General features: G+C 43.6%; 1 protein-coding gene across 1 annotated transcript in view; it reads right to left on the bottom strand.

The window, feature by feature from the left end:
* Positions 1-18,985, bottom strand: part of ANTXR2 (ANTXR cell adhesion molecule 2) — a 150,122-nt gene that overhangs the window by 121,343 nt on the left and 9,794 nt on the right. Inside the window, exons 4-7 of the mRNA XM_047798840.1 lie at positions 7,860-7,941; positions 7,264-7,371; positions 7,073-7,141; positions 5,649-5,729 (exon numbers count right to left, since the gene is read on the bottom strand). Of these exons, the coding sequence (XP_047654796.1) occupies positions 5,649-5,729; positions 7,073-7,141; positions 7,264-7,371; positions 7,860-7,941 (340 nt within the window). The remainder of the gene's footprint in view (positions 1-5,648; positions 5,730-7,072; positions 7,142-7,263; positions 7,372-7,859; positions 7,942-18,985) is intronic.

Raw genomic sequence — 18,985 nt, 5'->3', positions numbered from 1 at the left:
ATCCCAAGGCCTTGTTTTTAGGGGAAAAGGGGGGAGTGGGTTTCTATAGACCATTTTTGTTTTCATTATTTCCCAACTATTCACGAGTCGTGCTCTTGCTTCACGTTTGATGGGCTCCTCCCAGCACCACCTTACCCAAAAGGCTGCACCAGAAAGCACGCGGTACTCCCAGGTTCTATCCATTTTTTAAGGCTTCCGTTTTTATTTCTAACTGCACCGCCATCACCATTTTAACAGCTAGTATTTGCCGGAGCCTTCAGAGCTTAGCTCAGCAAGAGCAGAGTTTTATACCTAGAGGTTCAGCCCCACCCTGTTCCTGACAGAAATCTGACCAGGGCGGAGAATGTACCAATCAGGTGCCTCCCCTGCAGTCCTGGGCCCAGCTTTACTGTGAAAGCCCCTCAGCCCCGGGGCTGGAGAGAAGCCCTAAGGAAAGACGGCCCACTGGGGACGTGGTTCCCCTTAACAAAGCAACAGTTCGACTCCCAGCCTCTAGCCGACATCGCGAGTTCCAGCACAATTGCGGCCCTTTTCTGAGTGGAGGTCCTGAAATTCTTTGTTGCTTTTGTCATGGGCCTGCAGACTCTCCTTTGCTAGCTGTTGGCTGGGTCCTGCCCCAAGGCCCAAGGATTTGGAACTGGGCGCAGCTGCACCATCTAGAAATCCTTGTTGTTTTAACCCGCTTGCTTTATCAGATCCTTGCACACATCCAAACCGTGCCCTTGAAACCGAAGTCACTGACCCCGTTGGAAGGCCAGGCCTCTCTCTCGGCGAACTGCTCCACAGAAGGATCAGCAGCCCCGTCCTGCAGGGTCCTAGCTCCCTGCCATTCCCAGCTTCCTTCCATACGAAGACCTAATCTGAGTGAGGTCCTTCTTAACCATTACCTCATTCAAGCCCCCAGCGGCAGGCACACCTGCATCCTCCCTGACTGATGAGGCTGGGTACTGCAGGACGCACCCACCAGCTCACAGGCCAGGCAGTGGCAGAGCCGGAGCCCCGCTCCCGTCCTCCCGTCCCCACCTCCCCCACCTCGGGCCGCCTTCGCTGTATGAGGTTTCCTCCCACCACGTCTCACGAGCATTTTTGCAAGGCTTATAACACAGCCTTGCACCCACCCAATAATCCCACGTTTGACTATAAGAACATTCTATCTGGGAGTTCCCATCGTGGCGCAGGGGAAACAAATGCGACCAGGAACCATGAGGTTGCGGGTTTGCCCCCTGGCCTCGCTCAGTGGGTTAAGGATCCGGAGTTGCCATGAGCTGTCGTGTAGGTCGCAGACTCGGCTCGGATTATGCACTGCTGTGGCTGTGGTGTAGACCAGCAGCTGTAGCTCCGATTAGACCCCTGGCCTGGGAACCTCCATATGCTACGGGGGCAGCCCTCAAAAACCAAAAAAAAAAAGAGCATTCTTCCTGAATGCTCACTGCTCTGTGATAATTCCCATGCCCGAAGGTAACCTTCCCCAGCGGCCCCACGACTCACACAGTAAGTGTCAATTCACCAGCCAGACATCTGAGGGTCTCCGTCATCGGGGTGCAGCCCCCACTGCTCTCCAAGCCAAGAGCCAAGCCGTCCTGTGCCTCAGGCACTGGGCCCGGGCTGCTTCTGAAGTTCTGTGCTTCTTGTCTTCAATGCCCACCACCAAAAGCTTCCCGTGACTTCCCGTAACGAAACTGCTTCCACCCCCTGTCAGCTTCACTCCAGCCACGTTGGCATTTCAACAACACAAGCAGTGTTGCAGGATTCCTCTTTATCGCATAGGGCGATGACTCACTGAAATTTCCCTTTTCCAAATTCCCACATCTTGCCAAGTGTCACCATGTTCCAAACCTCAAATCGTCATTTTTGGGCCCCTTTAGAACACAGAATTTGTCATATTTAAGTTTGTGTCCCCTCTTCCAAGCCTAACACAAGGCCCTAAGCATAGTGAGAGCTCAGTAAATGAGTAACGAAAGAATCCATTACATGATGGGAAAAGAAGGGTGAAAAATATCAAAAGTCTTTCATTAGTACCTACCACCTTGATATAATAATTTCTAAACTCTCATATGTGCAAATTATGACTAGAAGTTAACCCAATACTATAAAAAAATGTTACGTACCATGTTTGCCTGGGTGGAAATCTAGAAATTTTGAAATAACAATATTTGTCTCTAAATTAAAACAGAACATTAAGATGATTTACTGAATCAAATAAATTTTAGAAAAGGTATTAAGTTATTAACATGCAAAATCTTCCTAACAAAGGCCTTTTGCAGTCCTTTGATTTTTGAAGTTATAGAAGATAGAACTACTACAGCATGTCTCCTTTTCTTTTTTATTTATTTATTTTTGTCTTTTTGCCTTTTTCTAGGGTCCCACTAGCAGCATATGGAGGTTCCCAGGCTAGGGGTTGAATCGGAGCTGCAGGCACCAGCCTACGCCACGGCCACAGCAACGCCAGATCCAAGCCACATCTGTGACCTACACCACAGCTCACGGCAACGCCGGATCTTTGACCCACTCAGCGAGGCCAGGGATCGAACCCGCAACCTCGTGGTTACCAGTCGGATTCGTTAACCACTGAGCCACCACGGGAACTCCCTTTTCTTTTTTTAAAATACAAGAAGAAAAGCTCCAAAATGAAACACTTATCCCTGCTGATTAAGAAGCTGATTCCAAACAAACTGTGCTGGAGTCTCCTGTGACACAAGAGTTAAAGCCTCAGGTCACTGCTGTGGTTTGGGTTCAAGCCCGGCCCAGGAATTTTCCTGTGCCCAGGCAAAAAATAAACAAACAAACAAACAACGTCTTTACAAACTGTGATCTCACACAAGGGGACTCCAGGTTCCTGGGTTTTAGTGGCAGGGGAGGGCGGACAAGGAAAACAAGAAAACCATGCCATCCATTTGCCTCAACAAAGATTAACGTCAAGGAAACTAAGGCACTGACGATTAATAAAGCCAGATGTGGTTAAATAAATTCTAGCAGGAACAATAACTTATCACTCAACGTAGCAAGTACTTTGCCTTCAGAGTACCGAAAACCCTGGAGACGTAAATTTTCTGATTTCTTCCATTTGCTTAGCTTTGTGTAAATACATTCCTCGGGACAATTCTGCCCATTAGTTTCGTAAACCATGAAGAATAGAGATGCTTGCTCTTTCTGCCTCACCCTGAAATAGATACACCGTACTTGTTTTAAACACCCTATGTTATTTTTTAAGACAAAGTAATGCTTTGTAAGTATAAAGAGCAATTCAAATTTGAGGCAGAAATACACCTTTCGTATATCACCAGAGGTGAGGCTATCTTGAAGAGAGATAAAGTGCTTGATGTAGTGCCTTAAATTTCTGTGAAGCAAGCAGAAATCCCAAGCTACCGTCATGTCGATAAACATCTCAACCATTAGTGGAGTTCCCCTGTGGCCCAGCAGGTTAAGTGTCCAGTGTCACTGCACCCTACAAGGGCCCAGGGTTGCTGCTGTGGTTAAGGTTCAATCCCTGGCTAGAGAACTTTCACATGCCACAGGCACAGCCACAAAAAGGAAGAAAAAAAGACAAAAGAATCTCAACCATTAGGGAGATCAGCTTTTTTTTTTTTTCCTTTTGTCTTTTTAGGGCCCCACCTGAGGCCTATGGCTAGGGGTCGAATTGGAGCTACACCTGCTGGCCTGGGCCACAGCCACAGCCATGTGGGATCCAAGCCATGTCTGCGACCTACACCACAGCTCACAGCTACACTGGATCCTTAACCCACTGAGCAAGGCCAGGGATCGAACCTGCGTCCTCATAGAAGCTGGTCAGATTTGTTTCTGCTGAGCCACGACGGGACCTCCAGGGGGATGAGCTTTGACTGTAAGGACTCCATTTGTCTACTGGCCGCCTCTGCCAGGTTACTGCCAGGATTTCCCCAGAGGCTGCCTCCCTGAGGGGAATCTACTCCTCCTTTTGTGACAAAATAGCTGCAGTTTAACCATAATGAGAAATTAGCTATAGCCATCAGCCCCCTCCAGATGAAACTCAAGAGGCTTTGTTCATAATTTGTGGCTCAAGTAACCCAAATTTTTCTACTTTCATGCTAAATCTTTCAACATAACCCACTTGACCTCAAGTCCCTCAAGAACTTCAGGCTAGAAACACTGCAGTTAGAAATTCCATCCTAAAGTTTCCTTAAAACAAATTTTAAAAATTTGTATTGAAACTGAACAAATGAATATAATAAAACAGCAGCAACTTTATCTCTTCCAATAATCAACTATCAATTTATTGAAGGAGAAATCTGTAGCCATAACCTACAAAAAGAGAGTTTTCAAAAGCCAATTAGTCACACGGAGAATCTTGAGTTAAACTTTTTGTACAGAGAAAAAAAATTCCAGAGGGGAAAACCCACAGAGGTCGTTTCTCCTTCCCAGTTTCACTACAAAAAATAACTGCAAATCCCCAAGTACAGTAAAATTCTATTTAAAATACAACACGCTGATTTGTTTTTTCATAGGGCCAAATTATCTTCCCTTGTGCACTGTCAGTACGTTTCCCTATATTTTAAAACAAATCACAGTTTAAAGTATGTACCTTGAATCTAGCTATAAAAATATATACTATGTTTTTTACATTTAATTTTTTCCTAAATCTAAACACACGAAAGGAATCTCCCAAAATAACCGAAGTTCTGTTACATTTTGCACTTACGTCTGGCTCGTCCACTAGTCCTACTGATATGTGACAGAATCGAATGGCATGGTTTTCTCTGAAAAGCTCCATGGATTATGGGGAAAAAAGCCTACATGCTTCCAAAAATGAATTCAGTAAATACTACTCTGTGTTTCTGAAAAACATGATCTTCAAAAAGAAACGTTCAATGCCAGAACCAAATGTCAGAAAAAAAAACTGAGACTTTTTTCCCCCTTCAATAAATACCTAGATTCAAGGAAAAGCTTTGGCTTGGAGAATATATGTTATTCGCTTCCATTTTAGGATGTTGTTTACCGAAATATCATAAATACTTAATAGCAACTGTTCCTAGTGCTTCTAGCAAAAGGCAGTAAAACGAAACATAAACCTCAGCTGTGAAAGCCCGGGAGTCTTGCTTCGCATTTCATCACCGCACTTCCCCATACCCTTTTTAGGATGGCCCAGATTCTAATGATCAAGAGACAGCTCAACTGAATTCCAAACAGAAATATTATGAGCTCCAGTGAAACTATTAATCATTAAAATGGAAAGAACAACAACGGCACTCAAAGACTCAGCCGCTGGTTCAAGCTGCTGACTGATAGCTCAGAAATACCATATTTGGAGGAAGAGGTAATCACACATTCCAATCCAAATTTTTATTTTACACTTCTGTAAAGCCTGTAAAACTTTCAGGATATCAAGAGAGTGAGGAACTCCATGCTCAAAGGGTGCTCTGACAATGTTTATGAAACTCTGCCACTTGACACCACAAGCCCAGGCTCACAGAGTTCAATTTGCAAGAATTAACACCAAGTCTCACCAAGGAAATCCAGATCTTTAGAATTTCCCTGCTTGTGCAATCTTAAACAAATTCTTTAATCTCCTTCTTGAAGATAATGACCCACTGAACAGGACATCAAGATCACCTCCTACAGTTTAAAACATATCTACAATTACGAGCCTTTCCCGCCCCCGGAGAAATACTTACAGAATTAATTATTCCTTTAAGAGCTTGAAATCCACCTGTGACAGGGAAAACCTGCTCCTTGGAATCGGCAATTCTTTCAAGCTTTAGGAAGAGGAGGAGAATTTAATTCAGGGGTGGTTGAGACACACAACACTTGATACACTGCATGACATTTCAGGGGCCTTCATCTGAGAAAGCACTTCACTGTCAGGACTGGGAGGTGCTGGTAAGAGTGTCACCGTCAAGGACTGCGACAGAGGGAACTGAGATCGAGGACAGACCCTTTACAGTGGCCTCAAGTTCCAACTTGGAGACAGCAGAACTCTGCCAGCTGTCAGTGTCACGAGGCACAGGAGTCCCAGGCAGACGCGACCAAACACTCAAGTGAAAAACCGTTTTGTGAATGGGAAAAGAATTTAATCAATAAACCTGCAAAAAAAGCAGGGTTTCGTCAGGAAAATCATTAAAAATTTCTCCTACACGGGCTTTCCAAATCCCTGCACTTCCAAGAACTGGATTTTCCATCAAACTAAAACATCTAAACAAGATTTGTCATGATAATCTTGACAACTGAGTTGAAGAAGAATATTCATATTATTTTAATCCAGAAGTTTTTCCTATATTAGTTCCTTCTAACCAAATAAGTGTCCAAGAAAATTAGTTTTTGTTTTCAGTAATGAAACCTACTAGAATCAGATATGATTATAGCACAGATCTCAAGACATCTGCCCATTTTTTTTTTCTCTTTGGATGCCGTGGACGCCAGTGAGGTTCGTTGACCACTGAGCCACGATGGGAACTCCATTTTTTTCCTCTTTTTATGCCCTCACCTGCAGCATATGGAACTTCCCAGGCTAGGAGCCAAATTGGAGTTGCAGCTGCAGGCCTACACCACAAGCCACAGCCATGGGGGATCTGAACTGCATCTGCAACCTATACAGCAGCTTGTGGCAACATCAGATCCTTAAGCCACAGAGCAAGGCCAGGGATCAAACCTGCATCCTCCACGGAGACCATGACAGGTTCTTAACCCACTGAGCCACAAAGGGAACTCCCTGGCCTTTTTTTTTTTTTTTTTAAGGGATGCACCTGTAGAATACAGAAGTTCCCGGGCTGGGGCTCAAATGGGAACTGCAGCTGCCGGCCTGCACCACAGCCACAGCAACACCAGATCTGAGCGGCATCTGCAACCTATATTGCAGCTCATGGCAACACTGGATCTTTAACCCACTGACAGGGGCCAGGGATTGAACCCGCATTCTCGTGGATACTAGAGGGGTTTGTAACCCACTGAGCCACAAGAGAACTCCTCACTGACCATTTCTATAGAAAATCTTTAACAAGTTTTAATAAGTGTTTTAGTAAGTCATCACTGAAGAAAGTTTGATAAACTCTCAAGACAATTAGGTGATTTAGAGTAAAGTTTGCAGTTCTGCTGCACTTACCTGAGCTTGTTCGAAGTCAAGGACACCAACACAATAAACTCTGGCCCCCAGTGACCTGGATATCTTTGCCTATTAGGAGAAAGAGAGAGAGAGGGAAGCAGAGAGAATTATTCAAATCTCGAACTACAGCACGCAGAGACAAACAGTAGAGTGCACTGGGCTGTAAAGAGCAGATTCGGCTCAACACTCACCTCCTTCTCTGCGTACGATGGCACCAGACCGTCCAACTTACCGTCTGTCAGAGCAATTATGATACTGGAGGTTTTCAGGCCTCCTGCTTTCTCAATTTGTTCATTTGCCTGAAAATGAAGAAGAATTGTCCAACTCACAAGTTAATCTAAATTTTAACCGACACATTCAATCGACCTAAGATTATAAGACCAACAAATCAAAATATTACAGACTGGTCTTTAAGACACAGTATTTTGTGTTAAACATCTTAATTTGAAACATACTTATAGTCACATTATAGAGTAGTTACTATTGGGCTTAAATGACAAGGACCTTTTTTTTTGTCTTGGTTGACTATAACCACAGAGAAAACGTGGTTTTCTGAATATAACCGCAAAAAAAATGTGAGATTTCTTAAAAGGCAAAATACCATCCAAACTTTACTTATCACCATGGCAAATGTTCGCTCTCTGTCTTATGCCTAGAACTGAAAGCATTTTTTAAATTTTAAGACAAACATGCAATGAAGTCCGTGCATTTTACCAGAGTTAAAGTTTATTTCATTACAGAGTAAGAAAACATTCTCTCCCAAACACGCAAACAGAAAAGAACCTACTAGCTTTAGGCCTTCATGGATGTACGTCTCTCCCACGGGACTGACCCGCTTTAGATTGTCCAAGCCTTCACTGATTTTGCCTCTGAAAATAATGTATTATAAAATTACATAAAAGAGAAACAAGGAAAGACCACAAGAAGCAGGTCTCAAAAACACGGCAGTTGTGCAATTCAGGATCATTTCATAAGAAGTAAAGGAAAGAACATGGGCTTTCAAGGCAGATAGCTCCTCATTTGTCCTGTCATTTTGATGAGTATTTAATCATGTCTGCATTTCAACCATAAAAATTAAAAGGACTCACAACGAGAAATAACTTGGAAAAGCTAAGCACAGTCCAGGCATTTTGAGCTAAGAACAGATATCTTCTATCCTATTTGTTTTACTAAATTCTAAGGAGTAAAACTTGTCCTTCATTTAAAAAAAAAACCCAAGAATTGAATAGTTCAACTTAAGTGAAAAACGTATTTCTGAAACACTCACCCTACCTCCGTACAAGTTGGAAATTTTCTTTGTAATCTGTAAATTCCTAAAGCACATTATTTACCCCTTAATCCCTTAATTACGGAAATTAATACTTCCTACTTTTGTCCCGTCCCCCCCCCCCCCCCCGCCCCCGCCCCGAGTAGTAAATCTCATGATCGAGTCACTTCCGCGGCATCTTCTCACCCGGCCAGACACCAGCTCCTCCTCTTGCATATGTAGGAACCTAATGCCTATTTGATGAACAAATCAAAGAATAAATGACTGGATAGATGGGTGGATGCTAATGGATTCTTGAGAAACAAAGAATCTGAATATAAAAGAGGCAAAACCATAAGAATAATCTTTCGTCACGACTAACCAGTTGTCCCAATAGAGTATATATAAGCGAAGTATGAATACAATATTAAGAGCTATTTCGTGTATAAGTTAAAGACTTATTTTTCAGGTTTTTTAAATATGGGTTCCAGAGTTCCTTTGGAAATAGAGAAACCACAAAGATCTTGAGATAAATAGAACCATGTCGCAAAAACAATCCAAAATAAACTCACGTCACCTTTTTAAAACTATGATTTAAAAGATCAGAAGAGAATAAAATACCCGGGAATACACCTGACCAAGGAGGTAAAGGACTTATATGCCGAGAACTATAAAACATTCATCAAGAAAATTAAAGAAATGGAAAGATATTCCATGCTCCTGGGTTGGAAAAATTAATATTGTAAAAATGGCCATACCACCCAAAGCGATCTGCAGATTCAATGCAATCCCCATCAACTTACCCACGACATTTTTCACAGAACTAGAACAAACAATCCAAACATTTATGTGGAACCACAAAAGACCCAGGATTGCAAAAGCAATTCTGAGGAACAAAAACCAAGCAGGAGGCATCTCTCTCACAGACCTCAAGCCATATTACAATGCCACAGTCGTCAAGACAGTGTGGTACTGGTACCAAAACAGACAGACAGACCAACGGAACAGAAGAGAGAACCCAGAAATAAACCCAGACACCTACGGTCAATTAATCTTTGACAAAGGAGGCAAGAACATAAAATGGGAAAAAGAAAGTCTATTCAGCAAGCATTGCTGGGAAACCTGGACAGCTGCATGCAAAGCAATGAAACTAGAACACACCCTCACACCATGCACAAAAATAAACTCAAAATGACTGAAAGACTTAAATACAAGACAAGACACCATCCAACTCCTGGAAGAGAACATGGGCAAAACACTCTCTGACATCAACCTTACAAAGGCTTTCTCAGGTCAGTCTCCCAAAGCAACAGAAATAAAAGCAACAGTAAACCAATGGGACCTCATCAAACTGACAGGCTCTTGCACAACGAAGGAAACCAAAAAGAAAAACAAAAAGACAACTTACAAAATGGGAGAAAATCATTTCAAATGATGCAATGGACAAGGGCCTCTCTAAAATATACAAACAACTTCTACAACCCAACAGCAAAAACGCCAATCACCCAATGGAAAAATGGGCAAAGGACCTGAATAGACAGTTCTCCAAGGAAGACATACAGATGGCCAACAAGCACATGAAACAATGCTCAACATCCCTGATTATTAGAGAAATGCCAATCAAAACTACCATGAGATACCACCTCGCATCAGTCAGAATGGCCATCATTAAGAAGTCCACAAATAACAAGTGCTGGAGGGGGTGTGGAGAAAAGGGAACCCTCCTGCACTGTTGGTGGGAGTCTAAGCTGGCACAACCACTATGGAGAATAGTATGGAGGTACCTTAGAAAACTGTATATAGAACTACCATATGACCCAGCAGTCCCACTCTTGGGCAGATATCTGGACAAAACTCTCCTTAAAAAAAGACACATGCACCTGCATGTTCATTGTAGCACTATTCACAATAGCCAAGACATGGAATCAATGCAAATGTTCACTGATAGATGATTGGATTAGGTAGATGTGCTATATATACACAATGAAATACTCCTCAGCCATAAAAAAGAACAAAATAATGCCATTTGCAGCAACACGGAATGGAAGTTGAGACTCTCATCCTGAGTGAAGTCAGAAAGAGAAAGACAAATACCATATGATATCACTTCTATCTGGAATCTAATATATGGCACAAATGAGCCTTTCCACAGAAAAGAAAATCATGGACTTGGAGAACAGACTTGTGGTTGCCAAGGGGGAGGGGGAGGGAGGGGGAGGGACTGGGAGCTTGGGGTAAATAGATGCAGAATGTTGCCTTCGGGGTGGATGAGCAATGGGATCCTGCTGTGTAGCACTGGGAACTCTGTCTAGTCACTTATGATGGAGCATGTAATGTGAGAAAAAAGAATGTATACATGTAAGTGTAACTGGGTCACCAGGCTGTACAGTAGAAAAACATATATATATAAATAAATGATAAAAAAATATATTATTTTCAGAATTTTAATTTTTAAATAGGACCAAAAAAATCCTTTCTACATAAATGTTTACTATTACTTAAAACAGTAAACAGAAGTATAATGCTTTAAATAAAACATGAAGAGCATCCCTACTACTGGGGAAGACAGGTGGAAGAGTTACTGCAAAATGCATATTATTTGAACATCAAGGAACTTACGGGGTCACACACAAAATTATATACACATATATATACACACACATGTATATTATATATATCATTAAGACAGATGTCAAAAATAGTAAAAATATATATATATTTTGTTATCCTACAGTATTGTGTGTCAAATACTTGAAATAAGTCATTTACCAGAGCCTCATTCACATTTTAAAAGTTACTTATTGATTCTATTTTGATATTGTAATGAAAATTATTATTAGACAAGTTCTCTATCTCAAGAAGTTTTCAGGAAACACAAGACAGCTTTCAAAACATGCTCCTCCCCAAGTCTGTCGGCTCTACCAATCACGCTGACTGGCTCTCTTAATCCTTGGTTTAAAATCTACCCACGCTGAACCCGTCTCCACCTTCAGCACGCTCTCTGTCTCGGGTGCCCCAAACTCATCCCTGTTCAGCTTTTACTACAATGAATAATTTTGTTTCTTAAAACATTCCACTTTAAAATAATTTAATTAAATATTTTCGCTTTTCAACTAGACTGGACGTTTACAGTGGACTACCAACAGAGCTATTATTTACAATGTATCCCCAAGCTCTGCACTTATTATTTACTGTAATGACTTTTATGAAGCAAGCGTTCAATCAATTTTTCAACAGGAAGAAAATTCATAATTCCAAAGATGATGGAATAAATTACATAATTTATAGACTTGTTTTATCTAAATATTTATGTTTTAATATCTACAGAAACAACTTGAAACTGATTGTCTGAATGCAGATAAAAACGAAATACTTGGGGCTTCCCAGAAATGAGTGGCAGCGTGTCCTCAAGCATTCCTGTTTGCTGCCAAAAGAGAAATGAAAAAGACAACTGAAACTCAGCTTTACACGGACAGATTTTGTACGGCAAAAACCGCCTCCTCCATTCAGTGCAGACTCGGCGCAGCCTCCTTCTGCGGACCAGACACCACCAGGAGAAGACTCTAAGCTGAAGGAACCTGCCAAACGTGGGATGCAGAGTGTTTGGGAAGGCAGGTCTCCGCTGGCGTCTTTCATCGGAAGAAGCCAATCACCTCTTGCTTTTCCATCCACGCCCACACCCGCCCGCCTTGACATTCTCAGTTGCCCTGAACTGCGCCCCTGCTTCCGCAGCTTCAGGATCCCAAGAGGGAACACATCCTCGCCCACATCCAGTAACATCCAACACACACCCCCACACACTCCTCGTCTGTCACTTTTCAGCAGAACCACATACTCTGTCAGCCTCCCTCCATCGAGTGTCACAAAATGGGAGAAGAGAAACCAAAACAAGATGCTGCCTGCGAAAGATCCTAAGCAACTAACAATAAATTAAGCTTCTGTAGCAGTAAATGGTCAACGGGAGGAAAACAAAATCACGGGGTAGGTAAAAACAGAGCCCATCCGTCTATACTGCGACCTAAAAAACGCTAAAGGAAACCAGGGGCAAATGGTAAAAATAAAAGGAGGAAGACGAACGCGTCGTGAAGATCAGCTCAGATGCATCTTAGAAGATCAGTTTCACTGCCCTGAATTTGGCTTCGACGTTACGTCTTTCAACTACAAGGCACAGAAATACAGAAACTACTTTTGGTGTTTGTTGCGAAGCTGTCGTCAAGGATGCTGCTACCGTGACACACGCGAAACCCCCTATGCGGTCACATGGCAGGAGTTTCTTTGGCATCCCAGAGTCATCGCTCCGCAATTCCTCCTTTCTGCGCTAACTACAGCCATGCAAACGGTTTCTCGCCTGACTCGCAGGAACCCCACGGTAAATTTCCTACTCATTTAGAAAATTCTGCTAAGTCCATACGGTTGTCCTCCTTTCCGAAATCCTGACTCTTCTTTGTAAAAGTTATTCATTTTCTGCAATGTCATGACATTCTGTACAGCTCGGAATACTTTCTGGGAAGAGACAATTTAAATAAAGTGGGATGTGAAACCTCTGTTTTGTTGTTGTTCTTGAGCACTGGGGACCAAAACCTATCATCAACTTTCTTCTTGACTTTATGTTGACTGAAAAGAGGCGGGTGTGGTGCTTGGGGGAGACAAAAACACACAGACTCATTTTTTTAATCTATAAAATTAACGCTCTCAGCTCTGCTGGTATCTCTCAAGTTTCTCTGCTGAGTAAGGAAAAGAAGAGATAAAAAGGGAAGAGGAAGGATAAGAAGATAAGAAAAGGGAAGGGAAGGAAATAGCAACTACAACTCCTGTGCCCTGGGCCACATCAATAGCTTTCCTCCATCCATAGAACACTTGCGACTGTGGCAAGGTTGAATGTCATAAAATAAAGATACATTTTATAAAGAGCGACATAATAAAATGGTTGGCAGAAAATCCTGACTTGACCAACTAGCACAATCGAGCTACACTTTTAAATACCTTCTATTTATGACCAATGATGTGCATTTGTTTGTTTGTTTGTTCGTTGCTTTTTAGGGCTGCATCTATGGCAGATGGAAGTTCCCAGGCTAGGGGTCCAACTGGAGCTGCAACAGCAGACCTATGCCACAGGCACGGCAAGGCGGGATCCAGCTGCATCTGTGACGTACACCACGGCCCACGATACCACCAGATTCTGAACCCACTGAGCAAGACCAGGGATCAAACCCGCATCCTCACGGCTACTAGTCAGGTTCGTTACCACTGAGCCACACTGGGGACTCGCATCTATGTATTTAACTTGAGCTGTTCAATGCGCATCATCTTAAGTGTCCAGATTTCAAAGCTCTTTCCAGGCTTCAGCCCGTCGATCTACATACACACCTGCTGGGCACCTGCCACACGGGAACACTGACCCTCCACTCACACCTGCTCCACGGCTACCCCCACAGCCAGCTCCACAGACGCAGAACGGATACGAGAGCAGACAGACAGGCAGGGACGGAGGAGTGGGAAGTGCCCACGCAAACCGCTTCATCACAGCTCCTCCCCTGAACTGCTGGGCTGCTCTTCTAGAAAACCTAAAAGGGGGGCAGCCCGGATGTGAGGTGACAGACGGCACAGGGGATAAGACTCCGGGCTCTGGAGCCAGGCTGCTCCCTCAACTCATCTGATCTCTGCAACCTTCAGTTGTCTCATGTGAAGCAAAGGCAACACTCCCCCTAACTCCACAGGGGCACGTGACGCATCGAAGCGGTTAATGCACCCAACGCACCGTACACGGTGAGTGGCACGCAGCTATTGGTTGCTGTTATTTCACCACGCGATGTGTCAGGGGCCGAACAAGGCCCTCCGCCAGCCAGCCCTCAGGCCTTTAACTACGCAGCGCGGCGGCATCCACCTACGAACGCAACACACACGTCAAGCATGGGGCCTTGGCCACCTTCCTTCCCAGCGCTGACACTCACGAGTCTCGGTAACTGCGGGACTTTGGTACGTCACGTAGCCTCTCCGAACCTCCACTTCTCCCGTCTGAAAGCGGGGGTGTGGATAGTACTTCTGTTGTCATGAAAATCAAAGGGGCCATGACATTACATAGTTAGTCCGCTGCACGGCACCTGAGGCTTCAATTCTCCACACCAGCTACTCACATGAATTCGCTGAACTCCCATCTCTTAACCACACAGGAGAAGGTACGCGTGCGTTACCAGCTTGGTTTGTGACAGTTTGTAAGCCTCACTTGAGAACCTCCCTTCACTGGTCCCTCATAAGACACACAGAATTTTAATGCTTTATATTAAGTCAGACAAACGCTAAATCGTACGTGTAAGTGTTCAGTACTGCTCTTGAATGAGTGCCACCAATCTTAAACTGTACTTCTTTAAAGCACAATTAAAAAACATTGTAGGAAAACTACCGTCGTTGCCAATAAAGAAAACTTCAATTCTCAAATTCCTACATACTGCTAATTCTTACAACCTCGTGAGTGTGAATTTAATAACACTATCCAAAATCACGGCAGTAAAGGGAGACGTGCCTTCTAGTCGGACCTGGCTCAAGAAGGAAATAACGGTAATGTTAAAATAATAAAAGTAAAAGAAAAGCACTAATGTTCGTAAATAAACAGTTTCAATTTATACAAAAGAATAAGAGGAATGGGAGCGAAAGGCTAATAATAAATAATCAAAGTAAATAACACCTGTCATTCAAAATTTGCCGAGATGGGTCCTGGGTTCACCAAAATCTAAAGACCGAATTACCAAACTAATTTATTTTGTTACACACAGGTTTGTTTTGTTTTCAGATGGCATATTTATTGCTGAAAAATATTCACCTTTCACATTTCAGTATTATGATTACTCTCCAGACAATCTCAACTACAACCTCTATCGATTCCTTCCAGCTCCCTGTGCCCACTCTCCCACCAAGAGATGGAATTTGGTCCCCAGCTCCTTGAATCTGGCCCAGCCCTGTTGCTGCCTGGCACTAGAATAAGAAGTGACGTTCTCCGATGTCTGAGTGCAGCCCTTGAGAGAACCGGAGACTTCCTGCATCGTGTAACACGTGCTCTCGGGATGCTCTCTCAGAACACGCTGTGGAAAGCCTAGGCCACACGCAGAAGCAGCTAACAGCTCGAGGTGCGGTCCGGAGCCAGTCTCAATGCCGACAGCACCAGGTCACATCACACAGGCCACAGACACCTTCCATCTGAGCCATCGACCCACAGAACCATGAGAGGGAACAAAAGGTTCTAGGTCTGGGTGCTTTTACCATCGCTGTGCCAGCTCCAGGCCCAAAAAGCCTTCATGAAGCTGGGGCATCTCCTCTGCTGTGGCCTTGGCGGCTAGCTGCCGTGTAACTCCGACCCAGAGACCACCACGGTAGGAGGAAACCCAACCTGGCCGTGCGCAGAAGCCACACGCAAGAGAATAAAGACTCCGGACAACAGCCAGCACCAGCACCAGCACCAGCACCAACTTGCCAACCACGAGGGAGAGGTTATTTCAACTCTTCTCGCCACGCCACCTTCCCCGATGACAACATGCGAAGCAAAGGAACTGTGCCCATTCAAGGCACGGTATCAGGCGAGACAATACATTGCATTCACACCGCTAATCTGGGGGTAGTTTATTACGCAGAAATAGATCACCAAGGTAGAACTGTCCCGAGTAAAAGCGAGATGGCCCTGAGGAGATTCGCAGTAAAGACCAGAAGGGCAGCGAGCAGATTTGTTAGTGGGGTTCAGCTTCACGTTCACGTTCATGTCTGATGCATTCTATTGGTTAAAGTAAGGCACAGGCCCATCCCAGGTTTTTATACGTGTGTGTGTACACACACGTATATACAGATATATATGTTATACATACTACGTATATAATCATATACACACATGTATGCACATATGCATGGATGCATTTTGCGTTTCATTGGAGGTTACAGAAGAACAATCGATCACAGAAGCTAAAAGCTTCACACATCCATGCCGACCAGATGCCAAGTCAGAAAACTGCATAAACATAAATGTTGCAAGTATTTATATGATAGGTCAGTTCTGTTCTTTGTCCTTAGCAGATTATCAGCTAGAGTTATTAGTTCTTGAAATCAATAAAAACTGCAAACAAATGTAGGAATCCACAAGAAGTTTACACTGATTAGCCAGTTACACAACACCCAGCACCATTTAATGTCTCTCTGATAAGGTAAAACACAGTAGAAGGAGTAGAATCTGAAACAAAAGAATGTTCTCCAGATGGTTATTCCTGTCTACGCACAACGACTCCCGATTTATACTCCACCTAGCGCTGCACGTTACCAGCGCGATGACAAGTACAGCATTTAGGAGAACGTCTGACACACAGCAAGTGTTCCACGAGCTTTCCTGCCCTCACTGTCTCCTTCCACTAATACCCCACAGTATTAATCAGCCTGACAAAGCTAGAACAAAATTACAGGAGGGAAAATCTGTTCATTCACTCAAACATGCCCACTCTAGCTGTCCACTTCCTTGTGTCATTATACGCTGCTACACAACATACTATAGGAAGGATAAATTGAAAAAAAATTGCTCCCTACTGACTCTTCAACTTAAAATGTTTTAAAAGTTTCAAAAGAGTGAAAGATGATTTTCCGGGCACAAGTATTGCTGATATGGTCTATGACCTTAGCAACTTGTACTTTATATAAAAACTCGCTTACTGTTTATTTCGCATGTCTTTCTAAGGCCAATATATGCCAAGGTCTCTGCGGTCCAGAGCCCAGACCCATGAATCCCAGGCAATGGTCCTAGATTTGAAAACACCTGCTTAAAATGCTCCACGCAGTCTGGCGTGTGAAACGTCGTCTCCAGCTCAGTCTACACTTACCAAAGTGTGGCCCACAGACCAGACCTTGAGTCCACACCTGCTGCACTGCACGTATTTTCACTCCATATGCCCATCAACGTCTCGGTGGACCATGAGAAACCGACCTCTGCGTCTTCCCAGCTCAGTGTGCCCGGTGTGTCTCCCAGGCACAGGTGACAATGCAGTTAATTTTCCAGAACGTGCGCATAAACCTGTGACGCTTGATGGGACCCTTCACTGCAAGGAACGACTCACGTGCCCACACCTGGAGTCCCGGTTGCTGCCCTGCCCAGACCTCTCAGGACGAGCACAGTGTGTGGCCAAAGCCCACGTTTCGAAACAGGGGTGATTCCTTCCCTAATAGAATCAAAACAACAGCAATTACGGCCACTTCCTCTCACTATGGCACTGGCCTACAGACTGGAGTAAATTTAGAGGATGACTACATGCCTTTGCACGAGGACAAATTCTGACTAATTATGCAAACCAGGGAAGGAGGAACAGAGAATCTGCGGCAGTGCGACGGTTAAGTGCGTCCTGGCCCTACGACAAATAGCACACTATTGCTGAAATAAAACGGACCAACCTAAATGTATGGGCCTAAAAAGCTGAAGGCTCTGCCAAGCCTGGACCTCACTGCTCAGCCAATAATGTTGCTGGCAACGGAGGGCCCATCTGCCGGATTCTCTTCCATCATAAAACCAAAAAAAGTTAATTTGTGTGTGTGTGTTTATTTATCATCCTTAACAGAGGTTTCTGCGACCTCCTTTTCTCAATCAGTATCTCTCACATATATTTTCCACGGGACACACGTGGATTTCCAACTTTTTTTTTTTTTTCTTTTTTGGCTTCCCTGCGGCATACGGAGTTCTGGGCCAGGGATCAGATCTGAGCCACAGCTGTGACCTACGCTGCAGCTGTGGCAGCTCTGGATCCTTTAACCCACTGTGCCAGGCCAAGGATGGAACCTGCGTCTTGGTGCTGCACCGACACCACAGAACCTGCTGCACCGCAGCAGGGAATCCTCCAACTCCATTCGATGCACATGCTCTCATTTAATGACAGCATTATCGATTAAGGGGTACTTCAGTTGAATGCAGTCGTCACCACTGTGAACGGCGCTGCAGGGTTTAATTTTGCACACATACCTCCATCTTCCACACTGGGGCTGATATTTCAGTAGGACAGAGTCCGAAAATGTGGGAATTTCTGATAGGAAGCTCCTAAAGTTTTACAGACACCAACAGATTTCCCAGTGAAATGAATGAACCAATTTATAAATTACCAACTCTTATGAAAGATTACAAGTAAATTTCTAATTTAAAGAAATTAGAAGAAATCCTTTTAAATAATAGACATGTGTATATTATTTACACTTTCATGTAAATTTATTCTAATGACTTCTCTTTAATTTTCTACAAGTTTGTCTAAGGCTTTTCCTAGTAATTGATTATTTTTCTCAGGTCAAACAATTAGATGACTTTTCAACTTGGGGACAAGTAATAGAAAAAAAGAGTTGAAAATGTTTGTAATTGATCTGTAACTGTAGGAATGAGAAAATTAGCAAATATAAGTCATGATTTAACACTTCTCAAGGAGAGAAAACAAACGACAGCAGCTAATAACCCAGGTTCTAGAGTCAGACCAACCCAATCACTCATTCGACCAGTATCTACTGAGCATCTGCTCTGTGCCAAGCGCTGTTCTAGGTGCTACATATATGGGTGAACAAAACACAGGCGACCCTTCTGCTCTCGTGCAGTTTACATTAGGATTCTGGAGATAAAATAAATGGATTAATTAACAGAAAAACTTCACAAAGTCATAGCCAAATAGAGTATG

This window comes from Phacochoerus africanus, chromosome 10 (genome assembly GCF_016906955.1).
Source record: "Phacochoerus africanus isolate WHEZ1 chromosome 10, ROS_Pafr_v1, whole genome shotgun sequence".
Taxonomy (NCBI): Eukaryota; Metazoa; Chordata; class Mammalia; order Artiodactyla; family Suidae; genus Phacochoerus; species Phacochoerus africanus.
The sequence above is the reverse complement of the archived record's forward strand: the minus strand, read 5'-3'. Positions and strand labels throughout refer to the sequence as shown.